The sequence below is a fragment of the Callithrix jacchus genome, chromosome 7 (genome assembly GCF_049354715.1).
Source record: "Callithrix jacchus isolate 240 chromosome 7, calJac240_pri, whole genome shotgun sequence".
In the NCBI taxonomy this organism is placed as follows: domain Eukaryota; kingdom Metazoa; phylum Chordata; class Mammalia; order Primates; family Cebidae; genus Callithrix; species Callithrix jacchus.
In genome coordinates, this window is record NC_133508.1 from 138,218,275 (window position 1) to 138,234,692 (window position 16,418).

The 16,418-nt window shown below is 42.7% G+C and overlaps 1 protein-coding gene across 4 annotated transcripts in view; it reads left to right on the forward strand.

Annotated features, from left to right (window-relative positions):
- Positions 1-15,913: 15,913 nt before the first annotated feature.
- The window catches only part of VAV3 (vav guanine nucleotide exchange factor 3), a 393,845-nt gene continuing 393,340 nt past the window's right edge, over positions 15,914-16,418 (forward strand). For all 4 annotated transcript variants that reach the window (XM_035252253.3, XM_017974986.4, XM_009001808.4 and 1 more), the window contains exon 1: positions 15,914-16,416. In XM_035252253.3, coding sequence (XP_035108144.3) covers positions 16,213-16,416 — 204 coding nt within the window. In that variant the 5' untranslated portion in view covers positions 15,914-16,212. The remainder of the gene's footprint in view (positions 16,417-16,418) is intronic.

The following is a 16,418-nucleotide window of genomic DNA, read 5'->3' on the forward strand; positions in this document are numbered from 1 at the left end:
TAGAAAAGCAAGTGTTAGGTACATATCTACCATAGAATGTTCAAACTGGATATAGCGGTAAAGAAAAGATCTTTCTAATTACACTCAGTTCAGCATCAGAGACCTGTTAGCAATGTCTGTCTCCTTCTCACTTTTACTAAAAAGTAAACTGTGGCTTCCATGGAGGTACTGGGGACACATCTGGATCCTGGGGAGCAGCCATAAGAAGAAATCTCAGCCAGTGGCTGCATCTTTCCAGACACTTCCAAACAAGAGACAGATCAAAATGAAAGGCACAGATAGCTGGCCAGCAGCAAATCTCATTCACTCTGATGCCTGTAAATTCCCCATAAGTGTGATCAAGATAGACTGGCAGGGCACAGTCCATGCACTGTGAGTATTGATCACCTGTCTTTCTCAGTGACTTCTGGCAGTCCCTCTCCCATCCTACTGTGAGAGAGCTCAACCACTTGGGAGATTAATTCTAACATTTGGAGGGTGAAGGGCTTCATTAGCCAGGATTTTCAACATTTTGAAGTATTTTTCTCTCCTAACTTTATTGAGATATAATTGACAAATAAAAATTACATACTTACAGTGTACAATGTGATGTTTTGATGTACCTGTATATTGTGAAATGATTAAGTCAAGTGAATTAATAGATCCATCATCTTACATATTTTTTTTGTGTGGTGAGAACATTTAAGATCTACTCTTACAGCAATTTTGAAGTATGCAACACATTATTATTAACTATAGTCACCATACTATACCACAGATCTCCAAAACTTATTCATTCTGCTACACTGTAACTTTGTACCCTTGGGGCAACAGCTCTCCATTCCTGCTTCCCACCCTGCCTCAGCCCCTGCCAACCACCATTCTACTCTACCCTTATGTGTTCAACATTTTTAGCCTCCATACACAATGAGATCAGGCAGTATTTGTCTTTCTATATCCAACCTCTTTCACTTAGCATAATGGCCTCCAGGTTTATCCACGTTGTTGCAAATGATAAGATTTCCTTCTCTTTAAATGCTGAATAATATTCCATTATTATTATTATAGTGCATTTTAAAATCCATTCATCCATTGATGAGCGAGGTTGATTTTATGTCTCGGCTACTGTGAATAATGCTGCAATGAACATGGATGTTCAGGTGTCTCTTGACATAATGATATGATTTCCAGAAGTGGGAATACTGGATCATATGGTAGTTTTAGATTTACATTTTTGAGGAACCTCCATACCGTTTTCCATAATGGCTGTGTTAATTTATATTCCCACCAACAATCTACCAGGGTTCCCTTTTTTCCACATCGTCATCAACACTTATTTTTTATCTTTTTGTAATAGACATTCTAACAGGTGGTTTTAAGTGCATTTCCTTGACAATTAGTGATACTGGGCATTTCTTTCCTATACCTGTTGGTCATTTGTATGTTCTCTTTTGAGAAATGCCTGTGTAGATCATTGGCTCGTTTGAAAATTGGTGCTTGTTTTCTTGTTATTGAGTTGTTTGAGTTCCTTAGAACATTTTAGAGTTTTCAACTAACGACTTCAACTCGTTTTGCTTTATCAAATTGCATCACTGTTAACATTTTTGTGCCTGGAGCCGCCCCAGAAATTATCCCTGGTTCCTAGCACATAGAGTAATTAGGTAGACAGAATGAAAGGGACAAGAATATGGACATATTAGGATTCTAGGAGATGATAGTTTTCATTTAGCTAGATGCTCTTCTAAGACGACAGTGGACCTTCTGTGTTCCGCCTGTCCAGCAATCCCTCCAGCTCAGTGTTGGCGCGTAAGTTTCCTTGTTTCAAGTGCCGTAAGAAGTTGACATTAGACATAAACACTACCATACAGGAAGATCTGGGGTGCCTACTTTGTACCTTCTTTCATAGTCTCATCTTTAAGTGTTAAATAAACTTTCACAGGGATTTGGTTTGGGAACGCTGCTTTCCTTTCACCCTATAACCCGACATAACATTGAGAAGAGAGTTTTTGTTCTTTGGAAAGTGCAAAATTAGTATTTATTCAATGAGGTAGGTAAATCAGATTTTTTTTTAAAATTTTTTATTGGATTTTAGGTTTTGGGGTACATGAGCAGAGCATGCAAGACAGTTGCGTAGGTACACACATGGCAGTGTGCTTTGCTTTTCTTCTCCCCTTCACCCACATTTGGCATTTCTCCCCAGGCTATCCCTCCCCACCTCCCCCTCCCACTGGCCCCCCCTTTTCCCCCCAATAGACCCCAGTGTTTAGTACTCCCCTTTCTGTGTCCATGTGTTCTCATTTTTCATCACCCACCTATGAGTGAGAATATGTGGTGTTTCATTTTCTGTTCTTGTGTCAGTTTGCTGAGGATGATGTTCTCCAGATTCATCCATGTCCCTACAAACAACACGAACTCATCATTTCTGATTGCTGCATAATATTCCATGGTGTATATGTGCCACATTTTTCCAATCCAGTCTATTATCAATGGACATTTGGGTTGATTCCAGGTCTTTGCTATTGTAAACAGTGCTGCAATGAACATTCGTGTACATGTGTCCTTATAGTAGAACGATATAGTACAACGATTTTGGATATATACCCAGTAATGGGATTGCTGGGTCAAATGGAATTTCTATTTCTAAGGCCTTGAGGAATCGCCACACTGTCTTCCACAATGGTTGAACTAATTTACACTCCCACCAACAGTGTAAAAGTGTTCCTTTTTCTCCACATCCTCTCCAGCATCTGTTGTCTCTAGATTTTTTAATGATCACCATTCTAACTGGCGTGAGATGGTATCTCAGTGTGGTTTTGATTTGCATCTCTCTAATGACCAGTGATGATGAGCATTTTTTCATATGTTTGTTGGCCTCATATATGTCTTCTTTCGTAAAGTGTCTGTTCGTATCCTTTGCCCACTTTTGAATGGGCTTGTTTGTTTTTTTCCTGTAAATCTGTTTGAGTTCTTTGTAAATTCTGGATATCAGCCCTTTGTCAGATGGGTAGACTGCGAAAATTTTTTCCCATTCTGTTGGTTGCCGATCCACTCTAGTGACTGTTTCTTTTGCTGTGCAGAAGCTGTGGAGTTTGATTAGGTCCCATTTGTCTATTTTGGCTTTTGTTGCCAATGCTTTTGGTGTTTTGTTCATGAAGTCCTTGCCTACTCCTATGTCCTGGATAGTTTTGCCTAGATTTCCTTCTAGGGTTTTTATTGTGCCAGGTCTTATGTTTAAGTCTTTAATCCATCTGGAGTTAATTTTAGTGTAAGGTGTCAGGAAGGGGTCCAGTTTCTGCTTTCTGCACATGGCTAGCCAGTTTTCCCAACACCATTTGTTAAACATGGAGTCCTTTCCCCATTGTTTGTTTTTGTCAGGTTTATCAAAGATTGTATAGTTGTATGTATGTTGTGTTGCCTCCGGTGCCTCTGTTTTGTTCCATTGGTCTATATGTCTGTTTTGGTACCAGTACCAGGCTGTTTTGATTACTGTAGCCTTGTAGTATAGTTTGAAATCCGGTAGTGTGATGCCCCCCGCTGTGTTCTTTTTGCTTAGAATTGACTTGGCTATGCGGGCTCTCTTTTGGTTCCATATGAAGTTCATGGTGGTTTTTTCCAGTTCTGTGAGGAAAGTCAATGGTAGCTTGATGGGGATAGCGTTGATTCTGTAAATTACTTTGGGCAGTATAGCCATTTTCACAATATTAATTCTTCCTAACCATGAACATGGAATGTTTCTCCAACTGTTTGTGTCCTCTCTGATTTCGTTGAGCAGTGGTTTGTAGTTCTCCTTGAAGAGGTCTCTTACGTTCCTTGTGAGTTGTATTCCAAGGTATTTTATTCTTTTTGTAGCAATTGCGAATGGCAGTTCATTCTTGATTTGGCTTTCTTTAAGTCTGTTATTGGTGTATAGGAATGCTTGTGATTTTTGCACATTGATTTTATATCCTGAGACTTTGATGAAGTTGCTTATCAGTTTCAGGAGTTTTTGGGCTGAGGTGATGGGATCTTCTAGGTATACTATCATGTCGTCTGCAAATAGAGACAATTTGGCTTCTACCTTTCCTATTTGAATACCCTTTATTTCTTTTTCTTGCCTGATTGCTCTGGCTAGAACTTCCAGTACTATATTGAATAGGAGTGGTGAAAGAGGGCATCCTTGTCTAGTGCCAGATTTCAAAGGGAATGCTTCCAGTTTTTGCCCATTCAGTATGATATTGGCTGTTGGTTTGTCATAAATAGCTTTTATTACTTTGAGATACGTTCCATCGATACCGAGTTTATTGAGGGTTTTTAGCATAAAGGGCTGTTGAATTTTGTCGAATGCCTTCTCTGCGTCAATTGAGATAATCATGTGGTTTTTGTTTTTGGTTCTGTTTATGTGGTGAATTACGTTGATAGACTTGCGTATGTTGAACCAGCCTTGCATCCCCGGGATGAATCCTACTTGATCATGATGAATAAGTTTTTTGATTTGCTGTTGCAATCGGCTTGCCAATATTTTATTGAAGATTTTTGCATCTATGTTCATCATGGATATTGGCCTGAAGTTTTCTTTTCTCGTTGGGTCTCTGCCGGGTTTTGGTATCAGAATGATGTTGGTCTCATAAAATGATTTGGGAAGGATTCCCTCTTTTTGGATTGTTTGAAATAGTTTTAGAAGGAATGGTACCAGCTCCTCCTTGTGTGTCTGGTAGAATTCGGCTGTGAACCCGTCTGGACCTGGGCTTTTTTTGTGTGGTAGGCTCTTAATTGCTGCCTCAACTTCAGACCTTGTTATTGGTCTATTCATAGTTTCAGCTTCCTCCTGGTTTAGGCTTGGGAGGACACAGGAGTCCAGGAATTTATCCATTTCTTCCAGGTTTACTAGTTTATGTGCATAGAGTTGTTTGTAATATTCTCTGATGATGGTTTGAATTTCTGTGAAATCTGTGGTGATTTCCCCTTTATCATTTTTTATTGCATCTATTTGATTGTTCTCTCTTTTATTTTTAATCAATCTGGCTAGTGGTCTGTCTATTTTGTTGATCTTTTCAAAATACCAGCTCTTGGATTTATTGATTTTTTGAAGGGTTTTTCGTGTCTCAATCTCCTTCAGCTCAGCTCTGATCTTAGTAATTTCTTGTCTTCTGCTGGGTTTTGAGTTTTTTTGATCTTGCTCCTCTAGCTCTTTCAATTTTGACGATAGGGTGTCAATTTTGGATCTCTCCATTCTCCTCATATGGGCACTTATTGCTATATACTTTCCTCTAGAGACTGCTTTAAATGTGTCCCAGAGGTTCTGGCACGTTGTGTCTTCATTCTCATTGGTTTCGAAGAACTTTTTTATTTCTGCCTTCATTTCATTGTTTACCCAGTCAACATTCAAGAGCCAGTTGTTCAGTTTCCATGAAGCTGTGCAGTTCTAGGTCGGTTTCTGAATTCTGAGTTCTCACTTGATTGCACTATGGTCTGAGAGGCTGTTTGTTATGATTTCAGTTGTTTTGCATTTGTTGAGCAGTGCTTTACTTCCAATTATGTGGTCAATTTTAGAGTAGGTGTGATGTGGTGCTGAGAAGAATGTGTATTCTGTGGATTTGGGGTGGAGAGTTCTGTAAATGTCTATCAGGTTTACTTGCTCCAGGTCTGAGTTCAAGCCCTGGATATCCTTGTTGATTTTCTGTCTGGTTGATCTATCTAGTATTGACAGTGGAGTGTTAAAGTCTCCCACTATTATTGTGTGGGAGTCTAAGTCCTTTTGTAAGTCATTAAGAACTTGCCTTATGTATCTGGGTGCTCCTGCATTGGGTCCATATATGTTTAGGATCGTTAGCTCTTCTTGTTGTATCGATCCTTTTACCATTATGTAATGTCCTTCTTTGTCTCTTTTGATCTTTGTTGCTTTAAAGTCTATTTTATCAGAGATGAGAATTGCAACTCCTGCTTTTTTTTGCTTTCCATTAGCTTGGTAAATCTTCCTCCATTCCTTTATTTTGAGCCTTTGTGTATCCTTGCATGTGAGATGGGTTTCCTGGATACAGCACACTGATGGGTTTTGGGTTTTTATCCAATTTGCCAGTCTGTGTCTTTTGATTGGTGCATTTAGTCCATTTATATTTAGGGTTAATATTGTTATGTGTGAATTTGATACTGCCATTTTGATGCTAAGTGGCTGTTTTGCCTGTTAGTTGTTGTAGATTCTTCATTATGTTGATGCTCTTTAGCATTCAGTGTGATTTTGGAATGGCTGGTACTGGTTGATCCTTTCTTTGTGTAGTGCCTCTTTTAGGAGCTCTTGTAAAGCAGGTCTGGTGGTGACAAAATCTCTGAGTACTTGCTTGTTCGCAAAGGATTTTATTTTTCCTTCACTTCTGAAGCTCAGTTTGGCTGGATATGAAATTCTGGGTTGAAAGTTCTTTTCTTTAAGAATGTTGAATATTGGCCCCCACTCTCTTCTGGCTTGTAGGGTTTCTGCCGAGAGATCTGCTGTGAGTCTGATGGGCTTCCCTTTTTGAATGACCCGACCTTTCTCTCTGACTGCCCTTAGTATTCTCTCCTTTATTTCAACCCTGTTGTATCTGACGATTATGTGCCTTGGGGTTGCTCTTCTTGCGGAATATCTTTGTGGTGTTCTCTGTATTTCCTGCAATTGAGTGTTGGCCTGTCTTGCTAGGTGGGGGAAATTTTCCTGGATGATGTCCTGAAGAGTATTTTCCAGCTTGGATTTATTCTCTTCGTCACATTCTGGTACACCTATCAAACGTAGGTTAGGTCTTTTCACACAGTCCCACATTTCTTGGAGACTTTGTTCATTACTTTTTGCGCTTTTTTTCTCTAATCACGGTTTTTCATTTTATTTCATTGAGTTGGTCTTCGACTTCAGATATTCTTTCTTCTGCTTGGTCAATTCGGTTATTGAAACTTGTGTATGCTTCGTGAAGTTCTCGTATTGTGTTTTTCAGCTCCTTTAATTCATTCATATTCCTCTCTATGTTATCCATTCTTGTTATCATTTCCTTGAATCTTTTTTCAAATCTTTTTTCAAGGTTCTTAGTTTCTTTGCATTGATGTAATACATGATCTTTTAGCTCACAAAAGTTTCTCATTATCCATCTTCTGAAGTCTAATTCCATCATTTCGTCACAGTCATTCTCCGTCCAGCTTTGTTCCCTTGCTGGTGAGGAGTTTTGGTCCTTTCTAGGAGGCGAGGTGTTCTGGTTTCGGGTGTTTTCCTCCTTTTTGCACTGGTTTCTTCCCATCTTTGTGGATTTGTCCGCTGGTCGTCTGCGTAGTTGCTGACTTTTCTATTGGGTCTCTGAGTGGACACCCAGAATGTTGATGATGAAGTATTCCTGTTGCTTGGTTTTCCTTCTACCAGTCTAGCCCCTTCGCTGTACGACTGCTGAGGTCCGCTCCAGACCCTGCTTGTCTGGGGTGCACCTCTAGCAGTTGTGGCACAGCGAGGGATGCTACCAGTTTCTTTTTCTGCTATCTTTGTCCCAGGATGATGCCTGCCTAATGTCAGTCTTTTGGATATAGAGGGGTTAGGGAGCTGCTTGAGGAGACAGTTTGTGCTTTATAGGAGCTTGATTGCTGAGCTGTGAGCTCTGTTGTTCATTCAGGGCTGTTAGGCTGCTATGTTTGATTCTGCTGCAACAGAGCTCATTAAAAAAACCCTTTTTTTTTCTCAAATGCTCTGTGTTGAGGGGTTTGGGCTTTATTTTTGGATGTCCGTTGAGGTCCTGCCCAGCTAGGATGCAGACTAGCCACTGTTTGCCTGCCGAGGCTCTGCCCTGCTGTTGTGACGCTCGCCCTGGCTCTGCTGTTCTGCTGTTCTCCGCCACGCCCTGCGGCGGAGTCTCTCTGTTGTAGCGGGTTGCCTCGTCAACGGCTGGCTGCGTCAGCAATGGGCATGTATCTCAGTTGGGGCGGGTTGCCTCGGTAATGGTGGACGCCCCTCCCCCTCAGAGCGTCTCGGGCCGTCTGCACGGGGCTTGTTTGAAATCGCGGTTTTGTTCGTCCCACTGGGCCACCCCTAACGCTCTGTCCCTGCAATCCCCTGGGCTGGCCCACTGTCCAAGTCTAGCTCAGTCTCAAGTCCAGCCCTCTCACGTCTCCGGTTGCCCGTTCAACGGGGCACCTGGATGAGCACGCCCTGTGGGGAGCGCTGGGTAGGGCCGGCCACCGCCACCCCGGCTGCCGGCTTCACCAGGCGGAGTTGCTGCCTGGCGTCCCGCGTCTCCTCTTCACTTGGGAATTTCCCCGTTCCGTGGGCAACAAAGATCAATCTGGAAATGCAGCTCAGACTCACCTCTCCATGGACACAGCGAGAGCTCCAATCCTGGGTTGTTCTCACAGCGCCATCTTGACAGTAAATCAGATTTTATAGGTTAGGGCAGATTTTTTATGTTTATTTTTTGGTCAGAGGCAATATTTCCTATTTTTTGAAATGATTATTTTTTCTATATTGTAATGACATTTACATATATATGTGTATAAATTGTCCTACTTTTTTCAGCCCTACCAATTTCATCCTATTCTCTCTTTAAAATAATCTGAATGATTATTGTTCTCTCAGAGCTATCCTTTTTACCCTTATCTCTTTCTTTCTTACACCCCAATGTTATATTCTGATTTAAATAACCTAAGAAATTAGCTCCTGAGAAATGTCAGCGAAAGGATAAACAATGCTAGCAGAACATATGAGTTATTCCCTAAATTTGGGAAATTTCTGAAAGAACAGATGAAAAGTTATAGGCAGTATCAAAACAAACAAGGAAGCAGAAAAAGTTACTGTGTTTTCATCCTGACCAGATGAGCACTCTTGGTGTGGCCAGTGAGTCTTCCTGTTCCATTTGTGTGTGCAACAGAAAGCAGTTGATGATTTTACAGGTAACCTGATGCCAAGATTGCAAAATGGAGCATAGTCTGCAAAAATATATAATTGTGTAAGTGTCTGTCTGTGTTGCAGTGTGAGAGATTGATATGGCACATTAGGTTTCCATTTTAGTGCTTTTTAGCTTTGTCCTGTCAGTTCCCAGAAAAGCTTGTCAACCTTTTTTTGAATCACTCCTGCATCGTTATGATTCTGATGATCAAAAAACATACCCAGTTTTCTAAAGCACAGCATTTCACAACCTTATGTCAGTCTGAAATGAAATGAAACAAAACACAATAAAACAAAAGGGTTACATCAGAAAAGAGCAAATGGAATGCTTAAAGAAATTTAGGAACATTTAAAACTGAAATATTTTAAGAATTAAAAATAAAACAAAGTTGCTTTACTAAACAAATCTTGAATCTTTTCTTGCTATTTGAATAGCAATGGTGGTGGTGGCTGGGGTGGGGAATTTCACTCATGTAAATAAAATGTAAAACGGTGTTTTGTTAATGACTTTATGAAGGGTGTGGTACATTTAAAGTTGGCTGTGTGTAAAACCATCTTGTTGGCATCCGCTTTTAGGGATCCCTCTGTCTTAAATCTCCAGGGAGGCAGAATGACATCATGGTTAAATGTGTGAAAATCTTGGCATTAGGGTGTTCCAGGTCCAATGCTAACTTTGCTACTTATCAGCTATTTGAATTGAGCTTTCTTAGCGTTGGTTTCCTCATCTACAACATGAGGTCAATAATAGTAACACCTCAGAGAGGTTATGAGAATCAAATAAAACCATACATATGAAGTGGGTAGTTCAATAGCTAGTTGTCAGTGCTCATAATATACTCAACAAATAGCTGCTGCTGTTGTTATTATCTGATCTCAGGAATAAGTTATGAAGTTAAATATATTGCATTTTTCAGGGAGTGTTTCTAATTATTCTATAATAGATTTTAATTGTTAAACATAAATTGAGGACTTACTTTTTTTTGAATGGGGATGGTGACGGGGTGCTTTCAAGTACTCCTGCATTCTTTACATGGGTAGTGGATCTGTTCCTCAGTATCATTTTATTTTTCCAAGGACGTTGTTGGTGGCAGGAATAAATCTAGTGACATGCCAGAGTGATAAGTGAAATTTTCTCCTCTCTCAGCATTACTGTAATAACATGGTTTACATCCCTCTTCATCTCATTTATTCATCCTCCCACCTTCTCATCCATCCAGTTATCCATCCATCCTCTACTAAGTGCCAGGCATTGGAGTAATGACATGGATAAGCTACAATTTCTGTTTCCAAGGACATCAAGGATAGGCAGGGTTTGGGGTACAAAGAGGGTGGTGGTAGTTGGGTTTCAGACACTTAAAGAGATAATTATTCTGCAAAGAACTTAGTATAATGATTGTGATATACACAGGACTATGTGGGAAAAGGGACATCAAGGACTTCCCAGAAAAATTTCTTTGCATTGGATTTTTAAATTCACCATCTCTGTATGAAGAACTCTCTCACTGGCAATTTGTTAATAACAACATGCAAATGGATTTAAATATTCTACAAACTCAATTAAGGTCCTTAGTTGCTGACAGGAATACATAAGGCTATTTAGCTTTTTGCTGTAAGTCTAACCTCCTTAGTCATCTTCAAAATACATATGTGTATCACTGCTAATGTTCTGAAAATGGACTAACATCGAATCATGGCTTGAGGGCTGCAGAATGTTTATTGTGAGCCAGACTTCAATAAGACCCAGCTGAGGTGCAATTAACTCAGTGAAGTAAATATTTGGAGCCTCGCTTTCTGTGTGTGTGGGTATATAGTCACAGAGTGTGAGGAACACTTGTATTTCCATTTATTTCATTGTTTCATTTATTTGGACATCAGTTCGTCAATCACACAGACGTATAGTCATATCCTCATTCTCCTTTTAAAGCTGCTTTGGAAGGTTTTTTTTTTTTTTTTTTTTTTTTGGAGATGGAGTTTTGCTCTTGTTGCCCAGGCTGGAGTGCAGTGGTGCGACCTCGGCTTACGGCAACCTCTGCCTCCTGGGTTTGAGCGATTCTCCTGTCTCAGCCTCCCGAGTATAGGCATGCACCACCATGTACGACTAATTTTTTGTATATTTAGTAGAGATGAGGTTTCACCGGGTTGGTCAGGCTGGTCTTGAACTCCGATCTCAGGTGATCCAGCTGCCTCAGCCTCCCAAATCGGAAGCTTTTTGCATCATAAATTATCTCAAGTGAATTTCTTTTATTAAATGGTAAGTGCCATTTGGAGATAAGGTTATTGACACTGTTGTTGTTACTGTTATTGTTATAATCAAGGACTTGAACATGTCAGAAGAAAAAAGAAATCCTGTGATCCTAATAAGACCCCGCTCAGTTGTACCTAATTCCAGTACCTTTAAATTCACACTGATTTGGGCACATTTATTAAAGGAACAGTTTTATAGAAATTTTAATCTACCTTCATTTATCTCCACAATGTTTTTCTGGTATTTATTTTAAAGACAGTATCACATTAACAGAAACGTAAAGCCCACATCCCTAATGTTTATGTGAAAACAAACTACATTTGATTGTAGCTGAAGGAAATTAATTCAGCAAACAGGCTGGATTTCAGTTTGCAGTTTACAATGTCTATATTTCTGCAGCTTTAATTCTTTCAGAAACTATTTATCTTCGACAGGTTATGTACCATCCATGATTTACTTCTCTTATGACAAAAAATAAGAAATACAATGAGGAATAAAGAAAATGGCGCAGTGGTGTATACCTGTAATCCCAGCACTTTGGGAGGCTGGGGCGGCGGATCACTGGAGCTCAGGAGTTCCAGACCAGCCAGGCTAACATGGCAAAACTCCGTCTCTACTAAAAATACAAAAATTAGCCAGGTATGTGCCTGTAATCCCAGCTACTGGGGAAGCTGAGACAGGAGAATCACTTGAACCCAGGAGCTGGAGGTTGCAGTAAGTCACAATCACACCTTTGCACTCTAGCCTGGGCAACAGAGCAAGTCTCCATCTCACCAAAAAAATAAAAATAAAAATAAAATAAATAAATAAAAAAGGGGGTTTCTGACTTTCCTGGTGGAAGATAGATGTTAATGTCTTTGTAAACTTAAGAATTGGAAGAATAATATTGCTAAGGATTGAGTGACAATAAAGATGCAGCAGGCAATGAATTAATGTGGATTTCAGCTCCTTTACTTCAGTTTTCTTAGTACATTCAACCTGATGTAGAACATCCTACGATGTAGGACATAATTTTGAACATGGCAAGGAACTTAGTATGTGATATCCATTATCTGTTGTCCTTGTCTTCCCTGCAGCGCAGGATGCCACTTATTCCATTCTCCATTTTTATACAGTGTAGGGCTGAAGCACGATCCAAACAACACTGTGATACAAGAGGGAAACAGAGGGTAGCCAGCTCATCTTGGAGGGCACAGAAAGACTGGCGAGACACACAGAAAAAAAAAAAAAGCAGATCTTTATTTCATGTGGCTCTTATGCCCCATACAAGTAATGCTGGCAAATCCTTCCTGATCTTTTCACCACCAGAAAGACAGGCTAGAAAGGCAGAGAGGAGATGGAGGGAGAGCAAGAAAGTTAACATAGCTTACTCATTTATTTACTCACCAAACTAATATTTATTATTTGTTATGTGACAGGTTCCAAGGTTGGTTCTGGGAATTTGAAGAGTAATAAGTTACCACCCTTGCCTTCAAGGTGTTTCAGTCTAGCAGGGAGAATGATATTTAAACCAGTAATTAAGCTTGATAGGGTAATTATTTTAATGGTGAGCCACAACTCCGAACAGAAGGGGCACAGATGTGGAGGCACGAGCTCATCCTTTTATTGAGCTTTCTAATAAAGAACAAGATGCTTAACTCTGCTGATCACCAGCTTCTTCATTGAAATGGATAGGAGAGCATCTTCTCACTTGCAGATAGTGCATGTAAAGTGCCCAGAAGAGTGCTGGACACATAGTGGGCATTCAGCAAATGAGAGAGGGTGGTTGTGTCTCATGGGCTATGCAGGAGTCAAGGGCAGCAGGACCGTAGGAGGAGTCGTGAAGTCCCATGTCAGATATGCAAGAAAGGCCTTCTTGAACATCGCAAGAACACTAGGTACCAGGATTAGCAAGGAGTTGCCACTGATAGTTAATCCCTATTTCCCAACTTGTCTTCACTAGGTGGAATCTTTCCTTTAAGATGGCAGAGGAAGGCTGGTGTGGTGACTCACACCTGTAATCCCTGGTCTTTGGGAGGCTGAGGTGAGCGGATCACTTGATGTCAGGAGTTCGAAACCAGCCTGGCCAACATGGGAAAACCCCATCTCTACTAAAAATATAAAAATTAGCCAGGTGTGATGGCATGTGCCTGTAGTCCAAGCTACTCGGGAGGCTGAGGCAGGACAATCGCTTGAACCCAGGAGGAGGAGGAGGCTGCAGTAAGCAGGGATTGTGCTACTGCACTCCAGTCTGTATGACAGAGCCCTGTTCCCTGTATTGGGCCCCGCTTCCCCTCACTTGTCCTCCTTAGCTTCTGCCTCCTGTTTTTAGCACCTACCACTCTGATGACTAGCCAGGGCAGGCCTGGAGGCTGAGTTCAGTGATCTGTTGGGACAAGGGCTAGGCCCCACAAAGCCCCACAAAAATTAGCCAGGTGTGGTGGCTCGTGCCTGTAGTCCCAGCTACTCAGGAGGCTGAGGCAGAATAACTTGAATCTGGGAGGCAGAGGTTGCTGTGAGTTGAGATCGTGCTACTGCACTCCAGCCAGGGCGACAGAGTAAGACTCTGTGGAAAAAAAAAAAAAAGGGAAAAGACTAAATTTTTCCCTTTATTAAGGATAGCTCAGGTGAGAAGCCCATTGCTATTTTTATTGCACCAATTTCTGACACTTAAATGTCTTCCACATGAGTCACCTATTGGCACCCAGCTCCTTGTTTATGTGAAGAATCCTGTACCTCCACTAACCTCCTTCCCTTCTAGGCCTTCCATATATTTTCCAGTTGCCCTTCTATCAACTCTGTGTTTTACTATATTTGAGAAGCATTATGTTTTGAAGTCATATATCATGTTATATATAGAGAGAAATTAAATAGAATATTTGATTTTTGTTGCCACTTGTGAATGCAAAGTGGCTAGCACTGAGTAATATTTATTGAGCTGTATTATCAGGCACCACACATTCATTGATACATGCATTGTATCAGTGCTTCTCAGCTTTTGATGGAAATACATATGATATGGAGATCCTAAATTTCAAGTTCTGGTTCACTCAGTATGGGAGTACAGCCCAAACCTCTACATTGCCGACAGGCTCAAGGGTCATGCTGCTGGCCACAGGCTGCATTTTGAATAGCAAGACATCGTATCATTTGATCCTGACAACAACCCTATGAGTTAGAAATTATTTCTTGTTTCATATCTATGGAAACTGAAGTGTAGAGAATTTATCCAAGGTCATGTTGCTAGAAAGCAGTCCAGCTTGGGCTCTAAATCCAGATTTGCCTCCTGGGATAGTGTATATTATCTGGATTTTGGAAATATTCTCCAACATCCAAGGATGACCTGATGCTACCTGAAACAAAATTCATAGTTTTAGTTTCAATTTTGTCCCTTTTAAGGTTTTTTTTTTTTTTTCTTAATTTCTTTTTATGAAGGACTTTGTATTAAAGGGTGATTCAGATGTGTTGGATTTTGCTTCTAAAGATATGTGGAGTTTAGTATAATTTACTTGCCAAAATTATGGCCTAGGAAACATCGTGCTATTGATGGAATCCACACTGAACACAAGAGGAAATTGCTAGGGAAGGATGCGTAGTGGGGAAAGGAAATCCTCAGGCTGATTTATTGTTCAGCGCTGAGTGTACACAGTGTGCTATCCTTGTCATAGCCAAGCGAAAAAGGACGCAGTCCCTGTCCTGAACAGATCATTCTTTTAAAAATAATATTTTGGACTGCTTATAAAATATGGTTAGTAATAAAAAATTTGGGGTCCAAAAATCTAATACAGTATCGAAAATCCCGTCAAACTGGAGTCTTTTTATTTTCAAATTTTAAATGAATGCATTTCAAAAGGGTAACGAAGGATCACATTTATATCAAACAGCAAGAGTTCAATGTGGCAATATCTTGCCATGAATAATTTAAACATTAATTGTGGTTTGGGGGGTAGGGTGCAGTGGGAGTAAAAGGGGTGGTGTTTAGAGTCCCCAGAAGATTAACAAACACGGATGCACTGCTTGTGCACTGTGCAAAAGTTCTGGGGGCAAGTTCCAACTTTCACTAAGGATCCCAGAACAGCTCGGCAGGAGCTGCCCAGGGCCAACACGCTTTGCTCTCAAACCCGGTCGCCAGTGGCAGGCGCATGCGCAGTCTGGCACCGTGGCACAGGCCTTTCTCAGGCAGGTTTTTGTGGGGTCAGCAAAAGGGCCAGAACTGCCACCACGAACAGTTCCGAGCCTGACGGGGAAGGGGAAACAAGCTCCAAGTGAAAATCACCTCGCGAGGAAATAGGCTCCGAGATGGGGGCTGTTTCTGCAGGCGTCTCCACACACGCACTCTCACTTTCAGGGTGCCAAAACACCCCTAGGGGCAACTAGGAGGAACAGGCTGAGGAATCAGCTGTGGAGAATGGAGGGGATAGACCTGGAAGGCGCGCGGGGGCGACGATCTCTAAAACTTTCAGCGCCGTGCTCTACGGATGCTCTGGGCACTTTTTTTCATTTCTCTAGGGAGTCCGGGTGCCCCAATTAATCCGTCGCTCCTATGAGCATTTGTTGTTTAGGGGGCCCTGGGAGAGCCCCTAGTATTACACTGTTCAGCTACACTCCCCGCAAAGCCGGGAACCCGCCCCGAGAGAAGACCCCAGGACGCCGGGGGCTGCGTGAGCCCCGCGAGTCTGCGGGCTGGGGCGCGGGATCCCCTTTGTGGCCACCGCCCCCTCCGCCGGCCCCTCCCCCGCGCCCCGCCCTCGGCCACAGACCCCAGCCCCGGCCGCCGGCACGCTCCCACCCGCGCCTCTGGGGACTCGCGGACGGCAGCGAGACCGGCCGGCGCGCTGGGCATGCTCAGTGGCGGGCCAGGCGCTGGAGTCGGAAGCCCGTGCGCGGCCGCCGCCGCCAAGCCGGCCGGGGCGCACGGAGAGCGCGCGGGACTCGCTGCAGCTGCGGCCCGGTCGCGGCGCACCCGGGCCGGGACCGGAGCCGAGCCCAGCGCTGCACCCGCGACCCGCCGGCCGCGGCGCCTGCTCCCTGGATCCCGCGCGGGGAAGGGGCCGGCGGCGGCTGGCGTCGGCGGGGCGCGGAGGAGCCGCGGCGGCCGCATCCTCCCCGCCCGCCCCGGCCCGGCAGTGTCCCGGAGCCGTCGGGCATGGAGCCGTGGAAGCAGTGCGCGCAGTGGCTCATCCATTGCAAGGTGCTGCCCGCCAACCACCGGGTGACCTGGGACTCGGCGCAGGTGTTCGACCTGGCACAGACCCTCCGCGATGGAGTCCTGCTCTGCCAGCTGCTTAACAACCTCCGGGCGCACTCCATCAACCTGAAGGAGATCAACCTGAGGCCGCAGATGTCCCAGGT